Source organism: Colletotrichum costaricense (assembly GCF_030867565.1).
Source record: "Colletotrichum costaricense strain IMI 309622 chromosome Unknown Scaffold_9.1, whole genome shotgun sequence".
NCBI lineage: Eukaryota > Fungi > Ascomycota > Sordariomycetes > Glomerellales > Glomerellaceae > Colletotrichum > Colletotrichum costaricense.
This window is the reverse complement of record NW_026848238.1, coordinates 1,966,570-1,991,159: the sequence shown is the minus strand read 5'-3', so window position 1 is coordinate 1,991,159 and position 24,590 is coordinate 1,966,570. Positions and strand designations below refer to the sequence as shown.

The 24,590-nt window shown below is 52.3% G+C and overlaps 10 protein-coding genes across 10 annotated transcripts; 5 read left to right on the top strand and 5 right to left on the bottom strand.

The window, feature by feature from the left end:
• Positions 1-66: 66 nt before the first annotated feature.
• CCOS01_09470 (uncharacterized protein) lies at positions 67-1,586 on the top strand (the record flags this gene model as incomplete). Its single annotated transcript, XM_060457629.1, has 3 exons — positions 67-94; positions 164-248; positions 347-1,586. 3 exons carry the CDS (start codon positions 67-69, stop codon positions 1,584-1,586), a joined length of 1,353 nt encoding a protein of 450 aa, XP_060312329.1.
• A 1,741-nt stretch (positions 1,587-3,327) lies between these two features.
• On the top strand, positions 3,328-4,327 carry CCOS01_09469 (aflatoxin biosynthesis ketoreductase nor-1; the record flags this gene model as incomplete). The annotated part of the gene is made up of 3 exons (XM_060457628.1): positions 3,328-3,782; positions 3,862-4,153; positions 4,289-4,327. 3 exons carry the CDS (start codon positions 3,328-3,330, stop codon positions 4,325-4,327), a joined length of 786 nt encoding a protein of 261 aa, XP_060312328.1.
• An 899-nt stretch (positions 4,328-5,226) lies between these two features.
• CCOS01_09468 (uncharacterized protein) lies at positions 5,227-6,660 on the top strand (the record flags this gene model as incomplete). Its single annotated transcript, XM_060457627.1, has 2 exons — positions 5,227-6,096; positions 6,157-6,660. 2 exons carry the CDS (start codon positions 5,227-5,229, stop codon positions 6,658-6,660), a joined length of 1,374 nt encoding a protein of 457 aa, XP_060312327.1.
• An 81-nt stretch (positions 6,661-6,741) lies between these two features.
• CCOS01_09467 (uncharacterized protein) lies at positions 6,742-8,058 on the bottom strand (the record flags this gene model as incomplete). The annotated part of the gene is made up of 1 exon (XM_060457626.1): positions 6,742-8,058. The coding sequence occupies one exon, from the start codon at positions 8,056-8,058 to the stop codon at positions 6,742-6,744; it is 1,317 nt and encodes a 438-aa protein (XP_060312326.1).
• A 3,512-nt stretch (positions 8,059-11,570) lies between these two features.
• On the top strand, positions 11,571-12,382 carry CCOS01_09466 (phosphatidylethanolamine-binding protein; the record flags this gene model as incomplete). The annotated part of the gene is made up of 3 exons (XM_060457625.1): positions 11,571-11,701; positions 11,774-12,285; positions 12,345-12,382. 3 exons carry the CDS (start codon positions 11,571-11,573, stop codon positions 12,380-12,382), a joined length of 681 nt encoding a protein of 226 aa, XP_060312325.1.
• Positions 12,383-13,487: 1,105 nt separating this feature from the next.
• CCOS01_09465 (uncharacterized protein) lies at positions 13,488-14,708 on the bottom strand (the record flags this gene model as incomplete). Its single annotated transcript, XM_060457624.1, has 1 exon — positions 13,488-14,708. One exon carries the CDS (start codon positions 14,706-14,708, stop codon positions 13,488-13,490), a length of 1,221 nt encoding a protein of 406 aa, XP_060312324.1.
• Positions 14,709-15,543: 835 nt separating this feature from the next.
• On the bottom strand, positions 15,544-16,749 carry CCOS01_09464 (uncharacterized protein; the record flags this gene model as incomplete). Its single annotated transcript, XM_060457623.1, has 1 exon — positions 15,544-16,749. One exon carries the CDS (start codon positions 16,747-16,749, stop codon positions 15,544-15,546), a length of 1,206 nt encoding a protein of 401 aa, XP_060312323.1.
• A 426-nt stretch (positions 16,750-17,175) lies between these two features.
• CCOS01_09463 (uncharacterized protein) lies at positions 17,176-18,087 on the bottom strand (the record flags this gene model as incomplete). The annotated part of the gene is made up of 1 exon (XM_060457622.1): positions 17,176-18,087. One exon carries the CDS (start codon positions 18,085-18,087, stop codon positions 17,176-17,178), a length of 912 nt encoding a protein of 303 aa, XP_060312322.1.
• A 1,098-nt stretch (positions 18,088-19,185) lies between these two features.
• Positions 19,186-21,184, bottom strand: CCOS01_09462 (uncharacterized protein; the record flags this gene model as incomplete). Its single annotated transcript, XM_060457621.1, has 6 exons — positions 19,186-19,288; positions 19,701-19,729; positions 20,019-20,113; positions 20,373-20,401; positions 20,681-20,831; positions 21,091-21,184. 6 exons carry the CDS (start codon positions 21,182-21,184, stop codon positions 19,186-19,188), a joined length of 501 nt encoding a protein of 166 aa, XP_060312321.1.
• A 1,983-nt stretch (positions 21,185-23,167) lies between these two features.
• Positions 23,168-24,477, top strand: CCOS01_09461 (uncharacterized protein; the record flags this gene model as incomplete). Its single annotated transcript, XM_060457620.1, has 2 exons — positions 23,168-23,914; positions 24,019-24,477. 2 exons carry the CDS (start codon positions 23,168-23,170, stop codon positions 24,475-24,477), a joined length of 1,206 nt encoding a protein of 401 aa, XP_060312320.1.
• Between the last annotated feature and the right edge of the window lie 113 nt (positions 24,478-24,590).

Genomic DNA, 24,590 nt, shown 5'->3' with positions numbered 1-24,590 from the left:
ACTCATAGCTATCTATTAACTCTTCCCATAGTAGTTGAATGAAGTCTGTGGAGTTATCGACGAGCAATGCCATCAAACTCGGGAGCGGAAGGAGGTGCGTGAGCTAGCGACCCGCTTTATTCATAAAAGAAGAGCTGCTACTGGTCAAAACTGAATGACTAAGCGGTTTCTCAGTTTTCGTCCCTCACCCGCGAGCATACTCACGCCGCCGTCTCATCGACGACACTCTACGACGCCCTCAAAACCGTGTGAGTCTTTAGAAACTCAGACTCGGTTTTCACACTAACGACTCAATGCATTACATACGGCTCCTACGAGCACCAACGCTCACACGCGAAGACAACAGGAAACACCCCTGGTCCCTCAACGTCGTCTTCACAATCACAACCGACCTCGGCGACTCTTTCCTCACACCAGAAGACAATGGCCCCGTCAAGATCAAAGTCTCCGCCGGGTGGGAGCATCAGGATCGGAAGCAACAACAGAATGAGGAATCATCAAGGAAGCAGAAAAGTGAACCCATGACGCTAGCTGCTGAGAAGGTCCTGCGCTGGACACCAGGCATGCGCGTCCTCAAAGCCGACATCCCAGCTCAACATATCCCGGGGCGGGGACCCCTCCCCAACACCAACGGTCTCGGTTCGCTGAAGGTACGCATACGCGCCGAGGGTGATAAGTCAGCCGACACGGCGATGAGCGTGAGCATCGCGGGGTTCGAGGGCGAGTGCGGCAAGATCCTGCCCCTCTGGGCAGACGTGCAGACACCAGGCTCCGAAGGGCCGACGACCTGCGTCCGGAGACTCAACCACGGAGATCGCCCCTCGGAGCCAGTGCTTGAGATTGAGGAGGATATTGGGGAGAGTATCGCGCGGCATATCTGGGATGCCGGGTTGATGGCCGTGTCTGGGCTGTGGCAGGTCAGCACGCGCGAGAGCTTCGCTGCGGAGAAGCACCCGTGGCGCATGAAGAAGTTTCACAGCCTTCTCTTCGGGGATGAGCCGGTGAATATCCTCGAGCTCGGATGCGGTGTCGGTATCCTGGGCAACGGGCTGGCGCAGCTCTTGTCCGATGCGGATCCCAAGGGCGAGGGTGCGATCCTCATGACGGATTTGCCCGAAGCCGAGCACCGCGCCTACGCGAATATCGAGAGGCTCGTGGCGAATGGGGCGGCGAGGATTCACCCGCGGTATGAGAACCTCGACTGGGACGACGGTCGGAAGGGGGCGTTTGGGCCGCTGGTCGAGGCCAAGACGTGGGACGTCATTGTCATGAGCGATTGCACGTACAACGTGGACTCGCTGCCTTCTCTGGTAAATACATGGACGGCGGTCCACGTGCACAATATCTCGAAGAGCGCGAATGAGAGTGTGCAGACGTGGGTGTATATTGCGTGGAAGAAGCGGCATCCGGATGAGAATGAGTTCTGGAACCAGGTTGACAGCCAGGGGTGGACTCTACACGAGGAAGCTGTTGTTGAGTTGCCAGTGCTCGGCGGCGAGACGGAGAGGATCTTTACGTATCTATTCAGTATGAAGTCTACGAAGTTCGAGCTGGATGAGGAGAAGGGAGTCTGGAAGTGCTCATAGTCGCGAGCATCAGACCGCCTCGAAAAATGTTCCTTATCTGCCGACGCAAAGGAGACATGTCCGACGATGAGAAGAGGCCGGTAGGCTGTGGGGAAGGGATGAGAGCGACCGCCACATTTGGGCCGGTATCCCATACACTCAACACAGGCATAGACACCACCGTTATTCTGGGTTGCCAGCTCCATGTTGAATTGCAATCATCCGGTCATTTATCGACAATTTCCAGCCCTCCCGGAAATCTACATCAATGTAGCTGGTTCCTTTACGCGTCGGAGATCATCAAACGGCACGGCAGGGATGCACAGACTTAGTGGAGGCATTCCGGCGACGGCTGTAGCAAGCCTGGAAGGACATAGGAATGAAAGGTCGCTTTCTACTGGCACGAGTCTGTCATGGAACGACACGCTACTGCATTGCTGCACCCATTCTTTCGGTGGATGTAGCCCTGGTCAGGAGGCTTCCCAGGGAGGGCAACCAAGAGCACTGTCACCGGAAGGCGACTAGGAGGACTGGACCAACTATCGCGGGAATGGCTTTCGAGCGCAGTATGTCTGCGACTGAACTGCTGTTCTGCTCGCGCGGGACAGGTCGAGAAGGGGACCAGGCTCACGATATACCAACACAGTTTCGCGCTCGCAATGAGCCGTCTAAAGAGAGACCGATGGGCTAATGCAGCCATACCAATTACCCTCTTCTTCCCTTGTCCGAATCCAAGCCCGCTTCGAGCCACGCGGATATGATGGATGCGTCGTCCGTCCTCCTTCACGGCCATCCGCACGATCTGCCCCTTATCGGGCCCAAAAAGGAATCAACAAGCCAACCAGCACGAAAAGCACCTGACGTCTTCAAAAAGCAAAAGAATGGACGATCTGGGAATCGAACCCAGGACCTACCGCATGCTAAGCGGTCATTATACCACTAAACCAATCGCCCATGGTATGATCTAGCCCGGACTTGAACCGGAGACCTTCAGTGTGGCAGGCGAGAGAGGTTGGATCTCTCGATCTGTTAGACTGACGTGATAACCAACTACACCACCAGACCAGGTATTGTTGAAGACGGGCGGGGACCAGAACAAATATGAACGCGTGGTGGGAATGGGAGTCGACTCTGCGTTGTGGTGAACGGGGCGCGAGAAGCGAGGGTTTGGAGTGCAAAATCTGCTGGTTGCGGGTGAGGGTTTTGATGACCGCCAATCAGAGATTTGCGCTAGGGGGGTTTTGAAATTGCAGTCTCCGCGCTGTCGGACGCCGTGGCGGGACTAGCGGGGCCGGGCCACCTTGCCGGAAAGGACCCGCAGATGCCCCGCGAGTCTTCCGCAAGTCTCCCGCATGTCTTCCGCAGAGTTGATCGTGTGTGTTGACAGGCCATAAACTCATTGTCGAGAACACGGTGAAGATCTAGCGCTGGTTCTGGGGGCACGTTCTCGTATCGTCTACCGTACTGGGAGTGAACAAGGCAACATGAAAGGATCGGCCACTTGACTAGTGCTTACCGTTGCTGCTGGCTAGGTTACGTGACGGACACAGCCATAACGTTATTTAACGTTGACATTCTATCGCCAAACTCCCAGCCTCGCCTCTGATTCATCATGTCTTGATCAAGACCGGGACCTGCCTATATCAGAGTCTTCTCCTGTTGCGAACTTGATACTTGATACTGATACAGCTCATCCTTCTACAACAACAGGAAGACAGTATTCATAGTGTTCTCTGCGGAGAGAGATCTCGCCCCAGATACCATGGCGCCAACCACAGTCCTCATCACCGGCGCAAACAGAGGCCTAGGACAAGGCCTCCTCCAGCGCTACCTCGCCCTCCCAAACCACACCGTGATCGCAGGCAACCGCGACCCGGCCCACGCAACATCGCAAGCCCTCAATGGCCTACCCAAAGCCGACGGAAGCAAGCTCATCGTGGTCAAGATCGATGCCACCGTCGCGAAGGATGCCCATGGCGCCGTGAAGGAGCTGCAGGAAACCCACGGCATCACTCACCTCGACATCGTTATCGCCAACGCCGGCATCTCGTACGCATGGCCGACAGTCGCTGACCTCAACATCTCCGACCTCCAGGCGCACATGGAGCCCAACGTCTATGGTGTCGTCGCGCTATATCAGGCTACGCGACCGCTGCTGCGCAAGTCGTCCAAGGAACCCATGTTTGTGCCGATGGGTTCGACTGCTGGATGTATAGAGTGAGTTACATATTGCCTCTCCCATAGGTAAAATGAGATAAAGGCATTAGCACAAGGTCAGCTGACATCGTTCCAAAAGAAACCAACCTCCCATCCCAAACGCCGTCTACGGCCCCTCCAAAGCCGCGGTAAATTGGCTCACGGTCAGGATGAATGCAGAAGAAGACTGGCTCAATGCCTGGGTACTGATCCCCGGCTGGGTCCAGACCGACCTCGGCAACGCTGGTGCTCGAGGTCTGGGTCTGGAGAAGGCACACATTGGCGTCGATGAGTCGTGCGATGGCATGATGGGGGTTCTTGCTGCGGCTAGCAAGGAAAAGTATGGTGGCAAGATGGTGGCGTATAATGGCAACTTTCCTGCGTGGCAGGTAGTTAGTTCAGGTCTGTTTATCTGTGAATGCTCCCGTTCGAAGTAGTGGCTTCGGGTTGAAAATTTAGCCCTGTGCTATTCATATACCTGGTGTAACGTGAAGTTGTCTGGAATCAGGATTGATTATGTATGTTAGACAACGTCAGGGGCTGCACAGGGAGACAGTCGCATCTAGATGTCGTGATCATCCCTCCCTTGTCTGGGACGCAACCGCATAATCTTCCATGTCGCTACCTCGCGGCTACCAACACATTCCTCGGCCCGTGACTGCCACGCAACATCAACCCTAAATTCCTCATTCGGCCCGTACTGGAATTGTGTGTAACGGCATGAAGCTCGACAGCCCCTTGGCCCCTAAGCTAGACGCCCGAGACAACAAAATGCTTAGCTTCTACTTACCCTTCAGCCTCATGATCATAGAGGCCACTGTCTCAACCTCAACGTCGTACGGCATATCTGAGCGAAACGAGATATCTCATCGCCCTGGGACTCGGTATCGAAGTGCCGTGAGCGCTTCCCTTCAAGCATCAACCTCATTTCCTTCCCACATGTGCCAAGACGAGCTTTGGAATTTTGGAATTCGTGATCACGCCAATTGACCTATGGCCTCCGCAAGCAACCGGGGCCGATCTTCTCGGATTATTGCAGTGTTCATTTAGCGGAGATATTCATGGCTTCAAAGGACTGTCTCGGGCCGGGCACGCGTCTGCTCAACACCAGTAACCCACCTCACGAGAGGAATGATGGGTAATGGCTCAACGGCATGATGGCGCCTATGGAAGTATTCAGCCTCTTTGCTCTGTGGCCCGTTGGAAATTCCCAGCACAATCTCGGCCCTCTGCAATGTTCACATATGTCTGGATGGACCAAATAACTGGAACCTCGCAGATCTTGCTGAGCTCTCTTCATCCTATTTCTTGGCCCACATCTCTCTCTCTCTCTCTTTCCCCCTTGGTCACCAACCCTCACCAGTCAAGTTGGGCATCCACTCTTTCATTCTGCTGGAGGCTTTTTTCACTCGCTTACACACTCTCTGTCTGTCTCTAAGCTTACGGAAAGTGCAACGTCGACACAATGGCCTGGACCAAACACGCGGCCGTATTCGCGGCCTTGGCTCTCGGTGCCAATGCTCAGGCGCCGACCAATACCCCTATCCCGGCGAACATTGGATTTGTTCTGAGTGTGCAACCCCCTGCCGCCGTGTCGAACACCACTAGCCTGCCGACCTCCGCGATCACCGGGATCTCGTCCACACCGACGGCGTCTCTCAGCGTCACCCTCAGCAGCAGCAGCATCCTCTCGCAGCCGACCACTGCAATCCCGAGCAGCGGATCTTCGTCGGTGCTCTCGTCTGGGTCTCCCAGCGGAAGCAGCACTCCCGGCGCTTCCTCGTCTTTCACGACCTTCGGTACAAGCAATTTGAACCCGCCGCAGCCGAGCTCCACGCTCACAAGCTCCGCTCCGACTGTCGTCACGCCGGGTAGTTCCACCACTTCCCCTATCCTTTCGAGCAGCAGCACTTTCAACTTTGGGAACAGCAGCACTGCTAGAACGACTCCCTCCTCGACCAGCAGCGTCTTGAGCACACCTACCACGACCATCAGCGTTGGCGGCAGCAGCAGCAGTGGTAGCAGCAGTGCTCCTAGCTCGAGCAGTACCAGCACCGCAACCTCTGCTCCGACAAGCACTACAACCGGCAGTAGCAGTACTGGTAGCTCGAGCATCGCCAGCACTACTTCTAGCAGCAGTTCATCGGTCACATCCTCAGCTTCCTCTACTGATAGTTCCACTTCGACTGCTTCGACATCCTCGACCTCCTCGACGTCCAGCGATTCCTCAAGCTCGAGTAGCTCCTCCACCTCCAGCAGTTCTTCAAGTTCGAGCACCTCTACAACCATCACTTCGACCAGTTCTAGCAGCTCTAGCAGCTCCAGTAGCACCAGTGTGAGTAGCACCCCCCCGATGTAGCCTCATGCGACATACACCATGCTGAGTTGTCTTCAGTCTACCTCCTCCTCGACACTCTCTTCTTACATCTCGTCCCCGTCTGGTCCTTGTGCTATTAATACCGCCGCTTTCGTATTCCAAGCCTCAGGTACAGGAGACGTCAACGTAGACGGCAAGTGGGCCGCGCTGTCGCCGGCCTTTGGATCAGGCTACAGGCTCCGTTTTGATACCACCAGACAACTGGCGCAACAGTTTAGACTCCAGCCCGACTGCGCGCTCACCACTGCTGACGGTACTTTCGTGGCCATGGTTGGCGGCACCGCGAATCTCCATTTTCAGTACTTCTTTCAGTCCACCGCCATCGCCTCTTCTCTGGTCAATGTCAATTTTGAAGCCGACGTGTGCCAGAGGAATGCCGACAACACACTCACCTGCACAGCCATGGGTCAAAGCATTTTCCAAGTCACGCCAGGTGACCCTTCTCTCCAATTGGGCGACGAGAATTATGGGGAGGTGGTCACCATCAACATGATTACCGTACCAGGAACCATCTTCCGTTGAAGTGGTGGCACATTGGGGGTTGGAACTTTGGGGATATCACTAATAAATAGCTTTTGAGACAAATCTAATAGTCGCATCTCTTTATGAGGTGCTCTCCTTTCCCGTATATCCTGTCTTTGTCTCTCCCAAGTCCCATATGCCATCGCATATCCAATGCCCATCTTCTCTTGTCCACAAAAAGTCTGGTATCCTGTCGAATCTAGCGTCGTACCGGTCCGATACCCCCATCCAGAACCAAAAGTCATCCCACTTCATCGACATGGGCCGCTGCGTCTCCGGCCCAGAGTGGTACACCGGCGGCGCGTCCCTGATTCCTTGCTCGTCGAAGCAGTCCGCCACCTTGAACCATAAGCTCTCATCCTTGAGTTGATGAATGGCAATGGCATCGTTACCAACCAGCGCGTGCTGAATGGCATCCGGATGCGTCTTTTTTCTAGCCCACGCCGTGCCGTCGTGCCGTGCGTCTTTATTGTCGTAGTCGAACTTTTCTGAGCCCCTAAAGTTCACAAAATTGGCCTTCTCGTGACCCTTGAGCATGAGAGTCGCTATGGCCATGTCTTCGCCCGTCACCACGTGATGCTTGTTCTGGAGGTCCGCCAGCAACTCGACCATATCCCATGTGACGGTGTACATGGCGCCGTGCGGGAAGACGAGATCCCAGTACTTTGAGTAGTAGAGCTCTCCAATGACAGTCTTCTGGACTGTGCTCTTCATGAGCCTACTGGCACTGTCAGTCGAAAGTCTCGGTGACAGGAAACGGTCCCAGAATCCTCGTGCGTTGAGCCATAAGTCGGTGTCCATCTTCGACACAAACTCGTACTGGACGTTGTGATTAACGAGCCACTTGTAGAACTCGAGCGTCTTGATGGTGTTGGCAGTGATGTCGTCCTCGGGAATAGTATCCAGCACAATCATGTCTCCAAAGGTGCGGTTCTCGTTCGCCACAACCTCCATCCAACGTGGCCCAGGATTTGATACCACGAAGTGTCCGTCAAAGGGGACATCGCTAAAGATCTTCATCCACGTGGATCGTATGAGCATCCGACGTTCAACATCTGATGCCGTCGAGATGACTGCTGCCAGCCAGGGGTTCGGTAGTATGCTGTCATCCGTGCTGTTTGAACCTGTTGGTTGAGGAGAATACGGGAAAGGTAAAAGATCGCATGATGGCTCCGGAAGCCCGTCTACCGGATTTCCATGAACGATAGGCTTCGTGATCGGGGCTTTGAACGGCTCGTGGTGAGTTGATCGTTGGGTATCATGAGTAAGGTGAAAAGTAACGCCGAGAAACAAGATGGAACAGATTGCAAAAACACGAAAGAACCTCCTCTGGATACATCGACTCAACGATGTCCATATTGCCATGGCCATGGACGAGCATGAGGCTACGGAAGCCATGTTCTCTATCTCACACTCTCGCTCTCAACTGTCACTCTCTCTTTCAGTTGCGCGAACGCAAGCGGTTCTGCAAAAGCCACAGCAAGTAAGGGAAGAAATCTGGGATGAGTAGAGCTGTCAGAAGAAAGAGGGAAGAGAGTTCAGAAGTTGAGACGAGCTGGGGTGGACGGGAAGTAACCCCAAACCCCCCTGATACACGATATTGCAGACAAGATTTTGTAAACCCTCTCTGCAACTATATCGGGCGAAAAGTCACTTAGGAACGGTTACGGCTGCCTGCTCAGCGCTGGGGTCAGCCACCACCGCCATGCTGGGGTGGTGCGGTCACATCCCGAAGACACAAGCCCACAGGAAGGCAGGCAGAGATTATTTGGTTGGCTCGTGAGGACTCCTTCATCAGATGGTAATCGTGGTAGTGGAGGGTATGCGCAGGCCAACCTGCGCTGCGGGCTTCTGTTTGAATCAGACGCGCCGCGGGCATTCGGTTCTGTACGTGATCGGCATTTCCGCCAATACTTTTCTCTTTCTCTCTCCTTTGGTTTTTGCTCTGTGTGTCTGTGCTGTCCCGTAATGCCATGGCTTTTCCACCCCGGGGTTTGCAAGGGTGATGTACCTAGTTGATGGAGACAACACTTTTTCCCGCCTATATGCAGATCTTCATCATCCTTGTTCCTTCGTTCGGGAATATGAAGCCACGCGACATGTTGCCTCTCAGTCGTCGGGCGTTCCTTCGCGCCATGCACTGCCTATTTCCGCAGCGGAGGCGTTGCCTTGGCGGAGCGTCCAATCAGCCTCATCAATACCGAAGTCCCTCATTTTGGGTTCCGGAGAGATGACCTTGCGAAACATCTATCAGCTGCCAAACTTACAATCTTGCCAGTGCACCAACGGATTCAGAAAGTAGACTTTTCGTTATCGGCTTCGAAAGATTCTGCCAGATGCAATTTAGTTTGCGTATAATATCACTCCGTTAGTCTCTATATTACTGATTGGTAGCCGTAAATGGAGTACTACAAGCGGGCGATTATTCTATCACCCGAGCGGGTAGTGGCTCTACTAGAAGACCGTTAGCGTGCGTATAGCAGTACTTGAAGAATAAACTTTTGCAAATGATGATGTTCGAGTTGACAACATGGACGGACCATCTACTACCCAGTGCTGACGATGTACATCAGGGGCGACCCTAAAGTCCCAAATTGGAAAACCCACGTAGATGCCACGGGACTCTCGAGTATAAGCGGGATCCTCGAGGCTGAGAGCACAGAAGCAATACTGTTGTGACACATGGCTAGCCCGGCTAAAGTAGAGTCACCTTGGCTGTCGCCCGACTGCGGTGTGTCCAGCGGGCATGCATTTGGAAAAGGCAAGTCAAATTAGTCGCCGAAAACACAAAAAGGCGAATCCACAGACAATATGTAATATCTTCACACGAAGCGAGAACGTATCAAATCATGGATCACCGTTCATGGAGCCTTTACCAGTGCCCGCCCCTATCTAATGACCTTGTCTTCTAAAGTCGCTTACAGAGCCAAGCTCAGCCAAGCTACGGATACAACAACCAACATCACCAGCCCCATTCTCACCCGTTTCCTCCAGGCAGTAAGAAACGGCCGGCTACAGCTTACGTGCGGTAGCCAATCGAATTTCACTATACGGTTCAGTGATGTAGACTACAACACGCCGCGTGATGCCCGACGCTGAGCCGCCGCCCGACGTTACACTGTGGCTGCAAAACGAAACCGGGCAAGTCTCTCACCGGCTGGCTTGTGCAGACTAGTCAGATTTCTAGACAGCCAAAGGAAAATCTGCCTCTAAATGGCCAAGATCTGCGATTTCATCGGCACTTGAGGCCTTTTGAGTGTCCTTCAAGTTGGTTCCTTATTTACAGCGCGGAGCAGATGGCGAGCATTACGTGGAGGCAATTACTTCATCCAATAATTCAATTAACATGCAAGTAAGGCTTAAATAGCGGGGAGAGGATTCAATCGTTGCATACTGCAAATTTTTCTCAAGGCCGTTGGCATACTAGCAGGGCTGTGAATTCAGGCAGCAGAATTATTCTCGTTTTGGTAGGACGAGCCTCAACATAGGGGGGGGGGGGGGTGGAGAGGCGCGAAAGGGTGTTTAATGCCAGGATAAATGGAACCCAATTGTACAAAGTTGCTAAGATTCACCGCAGTCCTATCTTCTTCCAAATTCGCGAGGTAGTCTCATTTACGTGCGGAGTTAGACTAAGTTTTGCAATCAATCTTAGTCTAATTCATGGATAGTACCTACTGATGCCTGCCATCAGGCGGACTGACTTCATTCTGATTCGCTCACCGTTACTGATTACTTATCTGTAGTGAAGAACACGACTCCCTGTCGCTAATTCTATTTCTGTCAGTAATCATGGATGGGTATGTGACGATGATTGCAAGTTGAACATTTCATTCTTTAGCTGCTTCGTATCAAGGTCTCCTTCCGTCTCGTGTTCATCTTCAAATTCTCTCTCTCTCTCTCTCTCTCTCTCTCTCTCTCTCTTCCGATGACTTAATCAGGAGCGTTGTTCACATTCAACGAAAGCCTCTCGCTTGAGCTCATGGAAATATTCCCAACTAGGAGACAGAGTCGCTTACTCAATGTATCGCGGGCTCGTCACTCGCCGCCCTCGCAATAGCTTCCCTGTCAGTGTAGTTATGATCTGATATGATGGAGAGCCAGAGCTTCTCGAGTGCCCGTGTGTCCCGAGGGAATGGCATTGACATTGTGACTGTACCAAGCGGCCCGTTCTCACATGCGTCCCATCTTCCAACATGGCATTGTCAGCATTGGGCATCACGTAGCGCTAAAGGAACCACGATGGCACTTACCACGAGGGAATTCAACTGGGCCATTTCAAATTCCGCGGTACTAGGTGAGATATGGCATTGATATAGAAAACCGGCCTTTATACGTCGGTCTGAAGCGCCGTTCACCTGATGTTCTCATACTGCTCAACATCACGACTATGAAAGTTGAGGAATTGAGGGCAATCTCATCGCGACATGAAAATGGAGAAGGAATACCAACTGAGACTTCATATCACTTCACAAATCATGAAAAGTCGTGAAGCTCAATGAGACTGTTGGGTGAGAGCGGCTGAAATAAAGTTGCAAGACCCATCTACTTCATTTTAGTGCGCGACCGGTGTGCCGTTGCAGTTGACGCCGCGGAGCAGGGGTTCCGGGCGGGGGAAAGCACGCCAGAGCGTAGCGGCATGACATCACCAAAAACGACGCCCGCGGCTTTTCCCTCCCTGCGGAAACCGAAGCCGGCGGGGGGCGGCAACAACGGCACAATTCTTCAACGCGTTTGTCTTCGCATCAATCGTCGCAAAGAAGAAACGCTCAACCAAACAATTCTTCAACAGCAGCAAACTTGCTTGCGCTTGGCTTTTGCTGCCTGCCGCAATCTCAACTGTTTCATTCAGTGTTCATCCACTGTATCGCAATTCGTCTCGAGGACGCGCAACGTCGTAGCCGTCACCCGCAATGGCGGGCTCCCTTGCAAGCAAATTCCTGGCCGCGGTGGCTGTCTGCGGCACCGTTGTTGCCGCTGCTCCGACGAGCCAAGATCAATTCGTCCTCAGACCTGCTGCTGATCTGACTCGCGTCCACGAAGAGTACGTGTCTCTCGTCGGCTCCGCGCCCTACTCATATGCGCCTTTGACAGCTCGCTGACCTGCAAACTACAGGCTGGACAAAGCCAAGGTCATCCCTACCGTCTTGGATGACTTTGAGCCCATCATCGGCGTCGCGGCCGAGTGGTCCTCTTCCAATGTCGCCGATCTCGGGAACACCCTGAAGCCTGCCGATCTCCAGTCGGCGCCTGTTGTTGCCATTGTCAGCGGCTCGTCAATGACCAGCGTCATTGCCACGACATACGTCCTGACCCTCACCGACCCGGACGCGCCCACTCGTAGCAACCCCATCTGGTCCGAGTTCTGCCACTGGATCGCTGTCAGCAGCTCCCCGACCATCTCCTCCGGCATCGAGCCGGCGGATCTGGACGAGGTCATCGAGTACAAGCCGCCAGGACCTCCGCCCAAGACTGGCAAGCACCGTTACGTCTTCACGGCCTGGGTGCCGGCCAACGGAACCAAGGAGAAGCTGGAACTGTCGAAGCCGGCGGAGCGCAAGCATTGGGGAGGCCAGGAGGGGCGCGGAGTCCAGAAGTGGGCCAAGGAGAATGGCCTCGTTGCTGTCGGTGAGTTGATGTCCAAGCACATAGCTCAAGTCAAGGAAAGAAGACTAATTGCGACCCAGGTGCCAACTTCATTTATGCTCAAAACGAAAAGCAGTGATATACACAAGTGACGCTATGTTGATGTCGGCCCAACGTGACTCTAATGCTGAGGGAGTAAAACCGCAAAAATCAGAATGGGTTCGTGATCATCACCACGGAGAACTTCGTTATGCAAGGATATAGCTATTAATACAGCTTGAGTTATTGCTACTTTGAGCAATCAATCATACGTCAAGCAAATCTCAACCTAAATCAATGCAGGAACAATCATCGATGGAAAACACGGAGTATACACGCGTGTGCACTACCGACTGACATTGTGCCAAGCAAGAAACCCATCTACCAAGGAAATGTTCACAGCCACCCCGAACTCCTCTCTCAATACACACATCTATCGACCAACGCAACAAATGAAGCCACGACCCACGTTCGCGAAGTGATGATGACCTGCGATAATATCAGTTGCTAGTCTAGGAGGAACAGGGCAAATGCTGATTCTCACCTTGTACAAGTCGCTCGAATGTGCTCTTCGTTGGTACGACTATCGATCGCTGTACGGCGCCCTTCTCTCTGAAGGTCCTCAAGCCTCGTGACGATCATCGTGACCGCGCTTGGTTGATGCCGGACCGGCCCCTGTCGACAGTTTAGGAAACTGAGTGGGCAGGCCTGCTTCAGCCCATCTCGGACTTCTCAATGCGCTCATGGGATAAGGCGTTGATAAGGTACGAGATTCAATGAGCAACTGCGGCACTATCTCAGTCTTGGCCTTGATCTGGTAATCGGACTGACCTCGATGACAATGCTGCTTCAAGTCCGGGTAGCCTCGAATGGCATCCTTGATTGTCTTCTCCCTATGACAGGTGGAGGTTTGTCCAAAGGTCTGCACAAGGACCAAGCTTTCCGTGCCTGGGTGATGTGGCTGTTTGCTTGAGTACGTCCGTCGACTATTCGGGCAAATAACACCTGTTAGATATCTGGTTCAGCGTGAAGGTATCGCTCGAGCGTTGGCGAGGATTTTCATACTTACTTTTGAGGGATGGCAGCAGATGCAGGAAGACAGCGTCGATTGCCAGTCAGGCATAGCAACACTGTTCGCGGCTGCCTTCGCGTTCCCTGACGCTTTTTCCTCTGCGTTGTCAGCTCAACCAAGACCTCTGACACTATCAATCGGTCTGGTCGGCAATACGGCGTCTTTTCGTCCGCGGGCCAAAGTCCTCGCCCGCATTTTCCTCGACTTCGTCCGACCTCTTCCGAACGACAGGAGGAGGCGAGATACTTAGGGTGCGGCTTCTCAAGCCCAACCCCGAGCTCCCACTCGCATGACTGCCGCTCTCGCCGATATCCTCAACCTTGTTCTTGAAGATGGACGGCTCTGCCTGCTGCCTGAAATCCACAGGAAGGTCAGGAACTTGACTGTCATCTTTCACGTCTAGGAAAGACGACTCTGGCCCTCGCTTCTGTCCCGCCTGATGAGTAGCTGGATCATCAGGAGGATCAGTGACAGTGTTGGCCACCTTCTTCACCTTTACCTCCAGGCGTTCCCGCCTTTTTAGCTCCCTCTTTCTCTTAGACTGGCCAGTGAAGGAACACACTTCTGACATACGCATGCAGACTTGACAGGGGCCAGTTTCCTTCCGAATACATACATATGTTTGCTTCTGGCATTTTCTGCACTTTGGATCCTGCACCGTCCCTTCTTTCGCGGTCGTGTCGGCACGTTTGTGCTCCTTCCACGTCTTCTCGGCAATCATGTTGCCGTTGGGACCATGCCTCTCTACACAATAGCTGCAGGTGCAGCGTACCTTCTCGTTCTCGTTCTTTGGCTTCGACTTTTGGTTGACGACTGCCACGACCGCTGGTTGTGCGGTAACTTGGGCAGACGCAGGAGCGGGAGTCGCAGCTGAGGCTAGAGCTGGAGCCGCAGCTGCAGCTGGAGCCAAGACTAGAGCCGCACGTTGTTTCGGCGCCGAGATCGAGGATTGTGCACTGCTTTGAGGCGTGCTCAAATCCTGCGTACGCCTCTTGATTGGGCCATCCGGGAGTAGCTTTCGTCCCCTGGCATTCAGTCTGGGCATTGCTGGGGGCGGATGCGTCACCGAGGGCTCAGGCATCGTCGACGGCCCAGGGATTTTCGAGGGCCCAGGCGCCGACAACTCAGGACTCGGAGGTGCCTGCAATAGTGAGCCCCCTACCGGGGCCGGGGACGTGACCGGAACTATGACCGGATTGAACTCCCGCTTGGGCAACACCGGCGACATGTCGGTGTTCATGATATCCTCTATTGGGCACTTTGGTTCCCAGGTCCGTTCGAAGCGTCTTGGCCCACCTTCTACCTGTTGCTGCTGCTGCTGAGCAGGGGCAGTGGCAACAAGAATCGGTGCCATCTCTCTTCGTGTCGGCTCCGTCTCGTTATGAGATTCGACGTGGAATATTGTGGTGACAGTGGGATCTGGTGAGTTGATGAGTTGGTTGGTTGACTGCTGAATATGAGAAGAGAAAGGGCAAATTATCGTGTAGTGACTCTTATCAATGAGTTCCAGACGGGGATGGAGAAATGCACAGCTTTCTATGCCTGTCCTACCCGGGTGAACACAACCCTGTTTCTTATATTCTAAGAAAAGTTGCCCGGAGATAGCTGGGTTTGGTGTCTTCTACAAAAATTGACCTTAGCTACCTCTCTAGCCTTTCTCCGGTACGTGTGTATATGTGTATGTGATATCAAGCGTTGAAAGCAGTTGTCAACCTCTTTAGTCTTTCTCCGATACTCTCGTTGGGAACGTGAAGATTAGAAGTTTTTCAGACAACTACCTCTCTATCCTTTCTCCGATGGGTGATCGACTATTACAGTTCGTCCGCAGAGAGCTCCAGCAAGCTCACCTCACCGAGACTGCCGAGACGCTTTAGGGCGAGCATGCTCTAGGCTAAAGCGTCGGTTAGTCGTCTCTGTGACATAGTATTATGCGACACACAAGATTCCCAGCGAGTAAAATGGCTTCATATTGGATTTCATTCCAAGCACTCGTAGTTATTATAAATAACTGGATATGAGAGATATTACTGTGTTTTTGTGTCGGATTTCTAAAACTAAGTGCGGAATACGGCTGCAGGACCGTGGCGAGTAACGATCTTACAAGTCCTACTTTACATGAACAATATGTTCAGATACCATCTTCATATACCGCCTCCCCGATACCATCCAATCCTAAGATGGTTCTAGGTCTAGGAATCCTGTGAGCCCTGAACTCTTCCTTTTCCGGGGGGAGAACCGCATGGTTCACTCGAAGACGACTCCCCTCTCTCGCCAGCTGTGGCACCACTTGAAGACGGACTCCCACCAATGGTCCGAGAACCATCGTCGCTGGAGCTACGCTCGCGACCACTGGAAGCAGGCGGCTCGTCAGCTTTGTCTCGAGCAGGAGGGTTACTAGGCGACTGTCGCACAGCTGGAGAGGTCTTCTTGCTGGCCCTCGTGCGCGCCTTCTTGTTCGGGGGTTCCACAACCTCCAATACCTCCTCCGCTTCGTCCGTGTCCTTATCCCGGGCAGGGCCCCCAGTCTTCTTCTGCCCCCGCTTCACTTTATCCTGATCTCTCTTCCTTCCCTTCCCGGGGACTGGATTCAAGGAGCATCGCTCCTTCAACTTCATACACCTTGAGCAGACTTTGCCTCCGCTATAGAAGCATTCATCTCCCTTGTTATTTTGGAGACAACGATCGCAAGGAACGGCGGGCTTCATGCCTTTATTCCTTTCCTTGTCAGAGCGACTATGCTCCTTCTTCGTCTTGGCGCACTGCTCGATCCCCTCGGGGTTGCTTTCCACGCACTTGGAGCATTTGCAGATCTCCCTTTCGCCACTAGTGGCCTTTGACTGCGGCTTCTTGTCTGCCGGTGTGGCAGCGTTGGTCCGCGTATTGTTGTTCGCGGCTGCTGTAGGTTTCGTCGGCATCTTCTTTCTCGCGACTAGGGCGGCTTTTCCTTCAGCTGCTGGTTCGACCGCTGGCGGCGAGGACACTTTTTTATTGCCTTCGTTGACCTCTTGATTCTGTTGCTTTTTGGGCCTGCTCGTTGGCAACGGGCGCCGGTGTGCTGGGCGTGAACCGTTGCTGCTACCCGCCTCTTGACTTTGTTGGATGGCGGGTCTATTGATAGCAGTGAAGCCACGAACGCGCTCGGGTACGGGACTCGGAGACTTTTCCCGAGAGGGAGCCCGACTACCTATAGTGATTGCCAGCGTTGCAGAAGCTAGCGGTTCAGGAGACGGATCCTGAGTTGGCGAGGTCGAGCTGATTAGACTGACGCCGCGAGCCACGCGCTCCTCGTCCTTTTTCGATTTATACATCGCCGCCAATGCCTCTACGGCAATGTTTCTGAGCCTTTCTTCTTCTCCCTCCGCAAACACGGGCATGAAGTTGATAGAAACAGCCATTTATCTGAGTTTGGACTGTTATAGTGTTAGTTGGGACTAAATGGGTACTAGGCAGACAGTCATAGGAGAGCAAATGGGATGAAGTCTTACAATATGGTTTGGATGAAAACCCGAATACTCACAGAATATCGAGGACAAGGGTGAGGGAATTGTCAAGATGGAAGGAAACATATCGTTCTGACTTTTATATAGACACATGGCACTTGCCACAGATGGTGACTTACTAGACAATGGAGATAGGTTCAGGAAAGCTAGGACGGGTGTATGGGTGGCGTATCATTGAGTTCATCGCAGGTTCGGTACGCAATGAGGTAAACGGAAACAGCCCTCAACGGAGAAAGCTCTTAACCCAGCGCGCCCGCAAGCAATAATCTATGGGATATTGATACAAGACAAAACCCTTCAGACTCATTCCCAACACCTGCTTTACTCCCATGAACATAACTCCTTGTACCGGGTGCACTCTGAGCAAGCCTTGTAATTCTCTGGCCATTGATAGCATTTGCGCCTATCAATCTCTCGGCATCTTCTGCATTCTCCCAGTGGCTTTTCTAGCATGTTGTGTCTCTCAATCTTGTCGGCTGATAGATGTGCTCGTATGGTCTCTCTGGTTTTCGGCTTGCCTTGACCATGGCATCTCAAACAAGGGCACTTCCGTATTCTGCCCCCTTCCCTTCTGTCCGACTTTGCGTCTTTCGAAGGAGACTCGTCAATGATATCATCGTCCAAGATGCTGTAGCTCGAAGAGGCTGGAGTGAAGATGTCGGACATTTCAATGTCGGTGGTCTCGCCGGGAGATGTCTCGTTGTCAGGAGTCTCAGCGCCGGTGGCCTCCTCAGTTCGAGCGGCGTTGCTTGAACTCATTGGGCTTGATATACTATCTGCTGACTCGATCTCTCTTGAACGGGAGATCTTGGATGAGACTGACTTTGGCGCAGTGTTTCTCGGTGCATCATCAGTGAAAGCCTGAATTTTCGAAGCAGAATCGTAGACGGTGTCATTAGTCGAAGAGGCCTGTTGTAGATTGTCGGATGGACCATCGGTTGTTGTAGCACCATCCGCTCCCTCTATTTTCGCTCGTATCTCTTGGTCATGGTCGTCGAATAGTTTGTCTAGGTCTTCAAAAGCCACGCTGGGAGTTTCTGGATGCGGTGGAGACATTTGGTGAGCAAGCCCCTCTTCCACGGACATGCCTTGATCGCCTGCAGACATATCCTCGTCCGTATGGAATTCTAAACCATCTCCGTCCGTGGGCTGGGGATCAAACGGATCGTCCAGATGCGCATCGTCTGGGTGCAGATATTCCGCGTATGAGAACGATTTTTCGGCCCCGGACATTGTTGGGCAGTTGTGTGGCAATCTTGCGTTTGATTAATGAGCAAGTGGGTGATGATTCTGGTAAGCCTGGAGGTACCAGCTGACAATCTAATTGATTCAGAAAATACAGAAGATGATGATGTGGTCTGGTCGAAGTGCACCATTTCTTCCCACAAGCCAAAGAATGCTGTCATGTCATCAAGTGACGCTGTGCCTTCCTTTTTCTTGTGACTTAATGGTCTGGGAAAGCATTGCTGGGCTGACTGGGCACCCACGACGAGACACGCAACTACGGCAGGAACTCAGCTACACGTAACAATGGTCACCTGCAAGAGCAGCATATAACACAGTAATAGACTTGCAGCTGCCCAAAATGAATGGAGATCATATGGAACTAAACCACTGCCTCTTATTGATATGTCTAAGGTCCTTCCTTCATTACCATGCTAGACACTTCACTGCTTTTCCTGGAAAATGACTTGGTGCCCTTTCCTCTTGCCCTAAATAAATGGACAAACATCGATGAACTGACCAAATACTCAAGCACTGAACGACAGAAGTTGCACGCTAGACTTCACTCTGACTGGCAGCTGCATATTTATCTCTTACCAAATATGCGAGGCAGAGCGCAGATGGACAGTCTTCAGTACTGACTTGGGTAAGCCAGCCCTTTGGCATGCATGAGGATCCCATCTTCTGATGATTCGGCAAGATATTTAGGTAGCCAACAACTCTGAGGAACACAACCTAGCTCTCAGAATAGAATGCTTCTCGTAGGACGTTACACACCAGTCTATCCTCAGGCCAAAGATGTAAACATGTTGTACTTATCTCATTCAGGTGGGTCGCAACCAGAGTCAGATCTCATAAATAAAGCCTGGGTATGGGCTTTCACCTCATTGAAGTACATCTAGTATGTTCTAGAAACGAGGTATTGATCTTCAGCCCTCGCTCCCGCTAGCTAAGGCACCTTGATGACTCAATGACGGCCCACCCAGGACTCCGAACTTGAAGATTTATCTAAAGCCCTTCATTACCTACTTCACTCACACTGCGGAAAGCCTCCCTTGAGATGTTCGCTGCCCTAGGGCATCTTATGCTCTAGGTCACCGTCACAAGCTAACGGACGGTCGCGATCGACAGTTCCTCAACAATCATATCTGCCAAGCTCCTGATGATGTCGTCGTTCTCCAGCTTGTCAACTCTGCCCTCAAGTGAGTTCCTGTGACGCAAAGTGCTGCTGGTGAAGCGGCCGAATCCATACAAAATAGAATTCGATGAATTCATTGCCTATGGACTAGGAGTGAAGTAAATGGGCACTCCAGGCGCCTCAAATTCCAAAGTTAAAAAGTTGAATTTTCTAGGAGGACGGAAGTCACAAGCAAGAGTGACCGCATATTTCCGGAACAGAAGGGTCAACACACATGTGATCTCAGCAGGAGCAATACTAAGAGGGTCAGCTTTTCAGGCAAACTTGATGAGCATTTAAGGTGGCCTATTTCTGCCCCAGACACATCCTGGCTCCTTTGGAAAACGCTACTTGATATTGCTCGAGGCTTTTAGCATTTGGCTTCAACCATCGATCTGGGTTGAAGGAGCGGGCATCGGGACCCCTCGCATCTACACTTGTGTACATAGTGTGCGCCGACACTGAAACGACAGTCTAAACAGAAAATTTATGTTAGAAGAGATGCGTATCACATGGCCGTAGGTCCAGTCCCCAGGAAGTGACGTACACCAGGCGGAATAAGCTTGTTTGAAGGCCTTTTTCCCGTTCAAAACAACCCTGGGCAAGCGAACAGGCGCTGCCGCAGTGAAGCGAATAGCTTCCTTGACACAAGCAGTCTGAAGACACTCATTTAGCATCCAACCTTCATTGACTAAGGTGAATCCCGGGTTCACGAGTGAACTACCACCATCACCACAACGAATGCAAGGCCTTTGAGACTTACCAGGTATCCAATCTTCTCAAGCTCCAATAGAGGCGGCAAAGCATCTCTGGACGGTATAGAGGCATCCAGAGACTGGACGAGCTTTGCTTCAATGCCTGGATTGGTGAGTATTTCAACAATAGCTACTGTTACCGACATGGCAGTCGGTCGTGTCTGCTCCTGCAACAATCATGTCCACGGCTTCGGTGGCCATGTCGGAACGAGAAATACCCGTGAGCTTGTCGAAAGAGACCGACCCTTCAGCCTGAGCTTTTCTAGATTCTCTCCATTAATCTACAGATTCAGAGGCGAACTGTTTAACCGAGAATGGAGCAGGGCATCCGAGCTGTGTCAGTAACACTGAAAACAACATACCTGGAGGAGACTGAGGAGTTTGCCAACATCTGGTTTCATGAAGTTGACGAGTAAGACTGGAAGACAGTTTCCAATATGACGAGCTAAAGGGTAATACAACATGGTGTGGAATCCATGAGATGCAACACTTAAGGAATCGGAAAACCAGGAAGTGAAGTCGTGTTCGTTCTCTTCGATCATGCCACCGGATCTTCCAAAGGCAAATTGTATAATGACCTTGGTCGTCAAGACTCCATAAATCTTAGCGATATCAATAGGAACACATTCTATCCGGACGCAAATGAACGGCAAATAGCGATTGAACTCACCGCATGGCAGGGTAAATGTCGATGTCCCCCTCTTTCTGCAGACGCTGTATCTTGTGGTCCAGCGATGTCAACTTTTGACGGATGACTGGCTCAGCTTCGGAGACCCTGCTCGTGAGAAAGAAGTACTTAGCATCTGACGCCGCGTCTTTTGCTTTGCAGTGTGCAATGTGCGTCAGTCGAATCCGCTCATTCATGAGACATTTGTAGCCACTCGGAAACGGTCATTTGTAGAGAGTGTCCATTAACTGCACCAAGCATCTCGTTTGTACCCGAAATACACCAACTGACCAGATCACTGGCTTCAGCAACAGTTGGTTTGGGAGGAGGCTCGTTGCTAATTACGGCGGAGGAGTCGGAAAGGCCTGGCTCGGATGGGGGCTGCCGTGGCGTGTCAACCAGTGGACACGAACCTAAGCTTTTGCCAGCAAGCAAGCCAACGTTCTGAAGAAGGGTGAGGAGAGAAGAGTCGCGGCAGAACGTGAGGTTTTGGTCGACATCTTGCATTGGCAACCGCGGTTGGGCACGCGGATGGTGAGGCGAGCGTCCGTCGGCGGAAGTAAGGGGGTCCACCGCACCCAAGGTCGAGGTAATGTGTCCTTGGGCTGGTTGAAGCCGCGAGGGAGAGGAACTCTCGGAGTGGAAGGGACTCAAATGGCTAGAAGACTCTTCGAAACGTCGAGACAACCGTCGTTGGGCAACAACTCTCGCGTAGCTGCATCCAGCCTAAAGCTTCCGCGAGACGGATCTTCCGCAGGGCTGCTGACCATCGCACCGCTCTTTGCGCGCTTTGCAATTACCACATGCCTTGACGCACCGCTGCCGTTGACTGGGTGGCACCTTCGCAGTTGGCATGTCTCTTTGTAAAGCTTCACGATCGTGTTCGGGTTTGGTAAACTAGCAGTCAAAGGAGACAGCACTTCGGTGTGTACCACGTTTGGCGGAGGATCATGCGGAAGGGCGGGGCTGGTAATACTTAGCTGCAGCTGCGCATGGAGGAATAGAGAGTCCGGTTCGGAGAGATCTGATCGTAGCGCGGAGAGTACGGCAGAGTTATCGCCGATTGTCCGCATACATGTAGGTAGGTATAAGACGGAGATCGGCCCCGGACAAGACCGAGAAGTTCCGTGGAAGGGACGCCAGAAGTCGAGCTGTCTTAGCGACATGGGCTATCAGATTGATCGACCTGTAGCTTCAACTTAACCATAATTGAAGTTCGGCCGAATACAGGCATGACAGAGCAGCGGGTTACTTGCGGACAGACGGAGCAGAGATATTCTTGGGGATGATTCCGCTAATCTAAAGTAATGTGACACGATCTTAAGTCCGGACCACAGGTGTAGTGGTTGATCATGATTAAGTCCGCGAGGTAGAAGCTGAAAAGCCAACCACCATTAAGTCCGTCCGGCGATATTGTAAAGGCTCACGACCCCACATGCCGTTCGCCGCAGCAAGGAACAGATCTTACGATCCTAGCGCGCGCTGCATAAGCCCTCTCAACACTCCATCGCTTCAAATCAGAGGGATTACTTTACCAATCAACCCCGCGAATACGGAATAAGGTTTAACAATAGAACCGCATGAGCACCTAGCTAGAGTGGTAGTTCCGCGTACTGCTTTACAGACCCTGAGGATGTGATCTTGGTCCCAGTCTACCACTTAGTAGTTAGCACGGTTCAAAATCGGTACAGTGCAGTGCTCACATAACACTGCGTGCTCAACCAGATCATCGTGTAAGACCTTGTAGGGTCTGGGTTCACGGGAATCTATGAGTACGGAGGAGCAGCGCGCGAGAGCTACGATACCAAGGCATTGTTCCGTATATTGAGATTGTCCCTGCTGGAAGGTGTCATTCGGCATTGCATTACTAGAAATGGTGAAGCACAAAGGGCGGAGCTGGAGCGTTACGAAGACCGAGCATTAAAAATACTAGTCATTGGACGGCTTCGTGCGTTACATTAGCTTCACGCTAAGATGACTACTCCAGGGGAGTAAGGAAGAGCAGACAAACTTATGATGATGAAAACTTGAATCTCGTTGTAGTAGACGCGGGCTACAAACAAGGAGATTTGCACACAACCAATACCTAAGTTGCCCTCCCTGGAAGGGGGCAAAGTGTGTAGAGTGACTGGTACACTCCAGTGGGCCTGACGTTTTTACGGCGCGGCGTCACCAGATTGCTGCCCAGCGTAAACGTGTAGTGTTGGACAGGGGACAACGATCCTTTGCTAGTTCAACCTTCTGATTTTGTATACAGGGTCGTGTCGGCACCGCGGCGAGTTCAGATCCCGCTGACGTGAACGAGAAGATAATGTGATGGCTAATGGACTGGTTGATTAAGTGAGGAAAGAATCAAGGTGAACGTCAAGGCATACTGAATTCACTGCTTCGCGATGTTTATAAAGTGTGCGGTATTCCCTCGTTGCTTCACTTGCTCAAATTACTGGAGCAAAATCAGCTAAACTACATTCTTTCAAACAGCAGAACATCATGGTTCGACTTCTTACCCCTATCACACTCTTTGCAGTGCTCCTCGTCAGCAACACGGCTGCACACCCAGGCGATCATCATTCAGACATATCCCATCTGGAGCGAGAACGAGCCTTCCATAGGCGTGCAGCTGAAGCTGGGGCTGTAAAGATGGGCCGTTGTGCCGACACCTTGGAAACCGTCAGAAAAAGCGGCATTAAGCGACGCACTACAACCTTGGAGCGCCTACGACAAGAAAGGGGCTTCGCATCCTCGGCCGGGATTCAGCCTCGTAACAAAGAGGAGGTGGCTTACTATGACTCTCTCAACCATAACCTTACGTCTGTTGTCAAGAGCGGATCCTACGAAGAGTTGTTTGGTTCCAATGCCTCTTGCGTACTGGGTCGGGCTGAGACGATCGGTCCATACTACGTCGAGGGCGAACTCATTCGCAGCAACATCACCGAAGACCAGATCGGTATTCCGATGCACATGGAGTTGCAGTTCGTGGACGTCAACACTTGCAAGCCAGTTCCCGCTCTGTTCATCGACATCTGGGGTGCCAATGCAACGGGCGGCTACTCTGGAGCTGAATCACCCGCTGGCATCAGCGGATTCGGCGGTCTCAACTCCACCTTCTTGCGAGGCATTCAGATCACGGACGAACACGGTGTGGCTAGTTTCGATCTTATTGTACCTGGACACTACTATCCTCGCGCTACTCATACACATATAGTAGCATGGGGAAATGCTACGACATTCGCCAATGTAAGTCCACTAACGATATGTGTCATGTTTCCTTCCTTTTCTGCTTAGCATCGCCTGGATACCGCGAAATTGATCGGCATTTTCAAGAGGCTAACAACTTTAAGGGCACAATCGCCGGTGGTCTCGCAACGGACGACACATTTATCCGTTACGTGGGACAGCTTTACTACGAGCAGAAGCTTCGTGATGCCGTTGACCCCATCTGGCCTTACAACACCAACACCGATAAGGATAACTTCAAGAACGTGGACGATTACATTCTGGCCGAAAACAAGACGCTCAACGGCAATACGGTCGGTGACTTAGGGGCTTACGATCCTTTCGTCAAGTATGCCTACTTCACGGATGATCTAGCGGATGGTATCTTCGCCTGGCACACCATCGGTGTGGACATGGACGACAACTTCAATGAAGGCTTCCAAGCGGCGGCCAAATACGAAGAAGACGGAGGAAGGGCTCTTAATTCTTGGGGTGATGGTACCATCAACCCTTACCCAGCTGTGGTGCCACCCAAGGGAATAGTCTCAACTACTGCGGCTGGCAGCAGCGCTACAGGACTGTGACAAGCCATAGTGCATTGATAGCAGCAAAGGGATCAATGTACCAGGGTTGATACTGGAGCTGGTGGACACGAAGTACGCAACGATCAACTTTATTGTGGTGGTCAAGAAGCCAT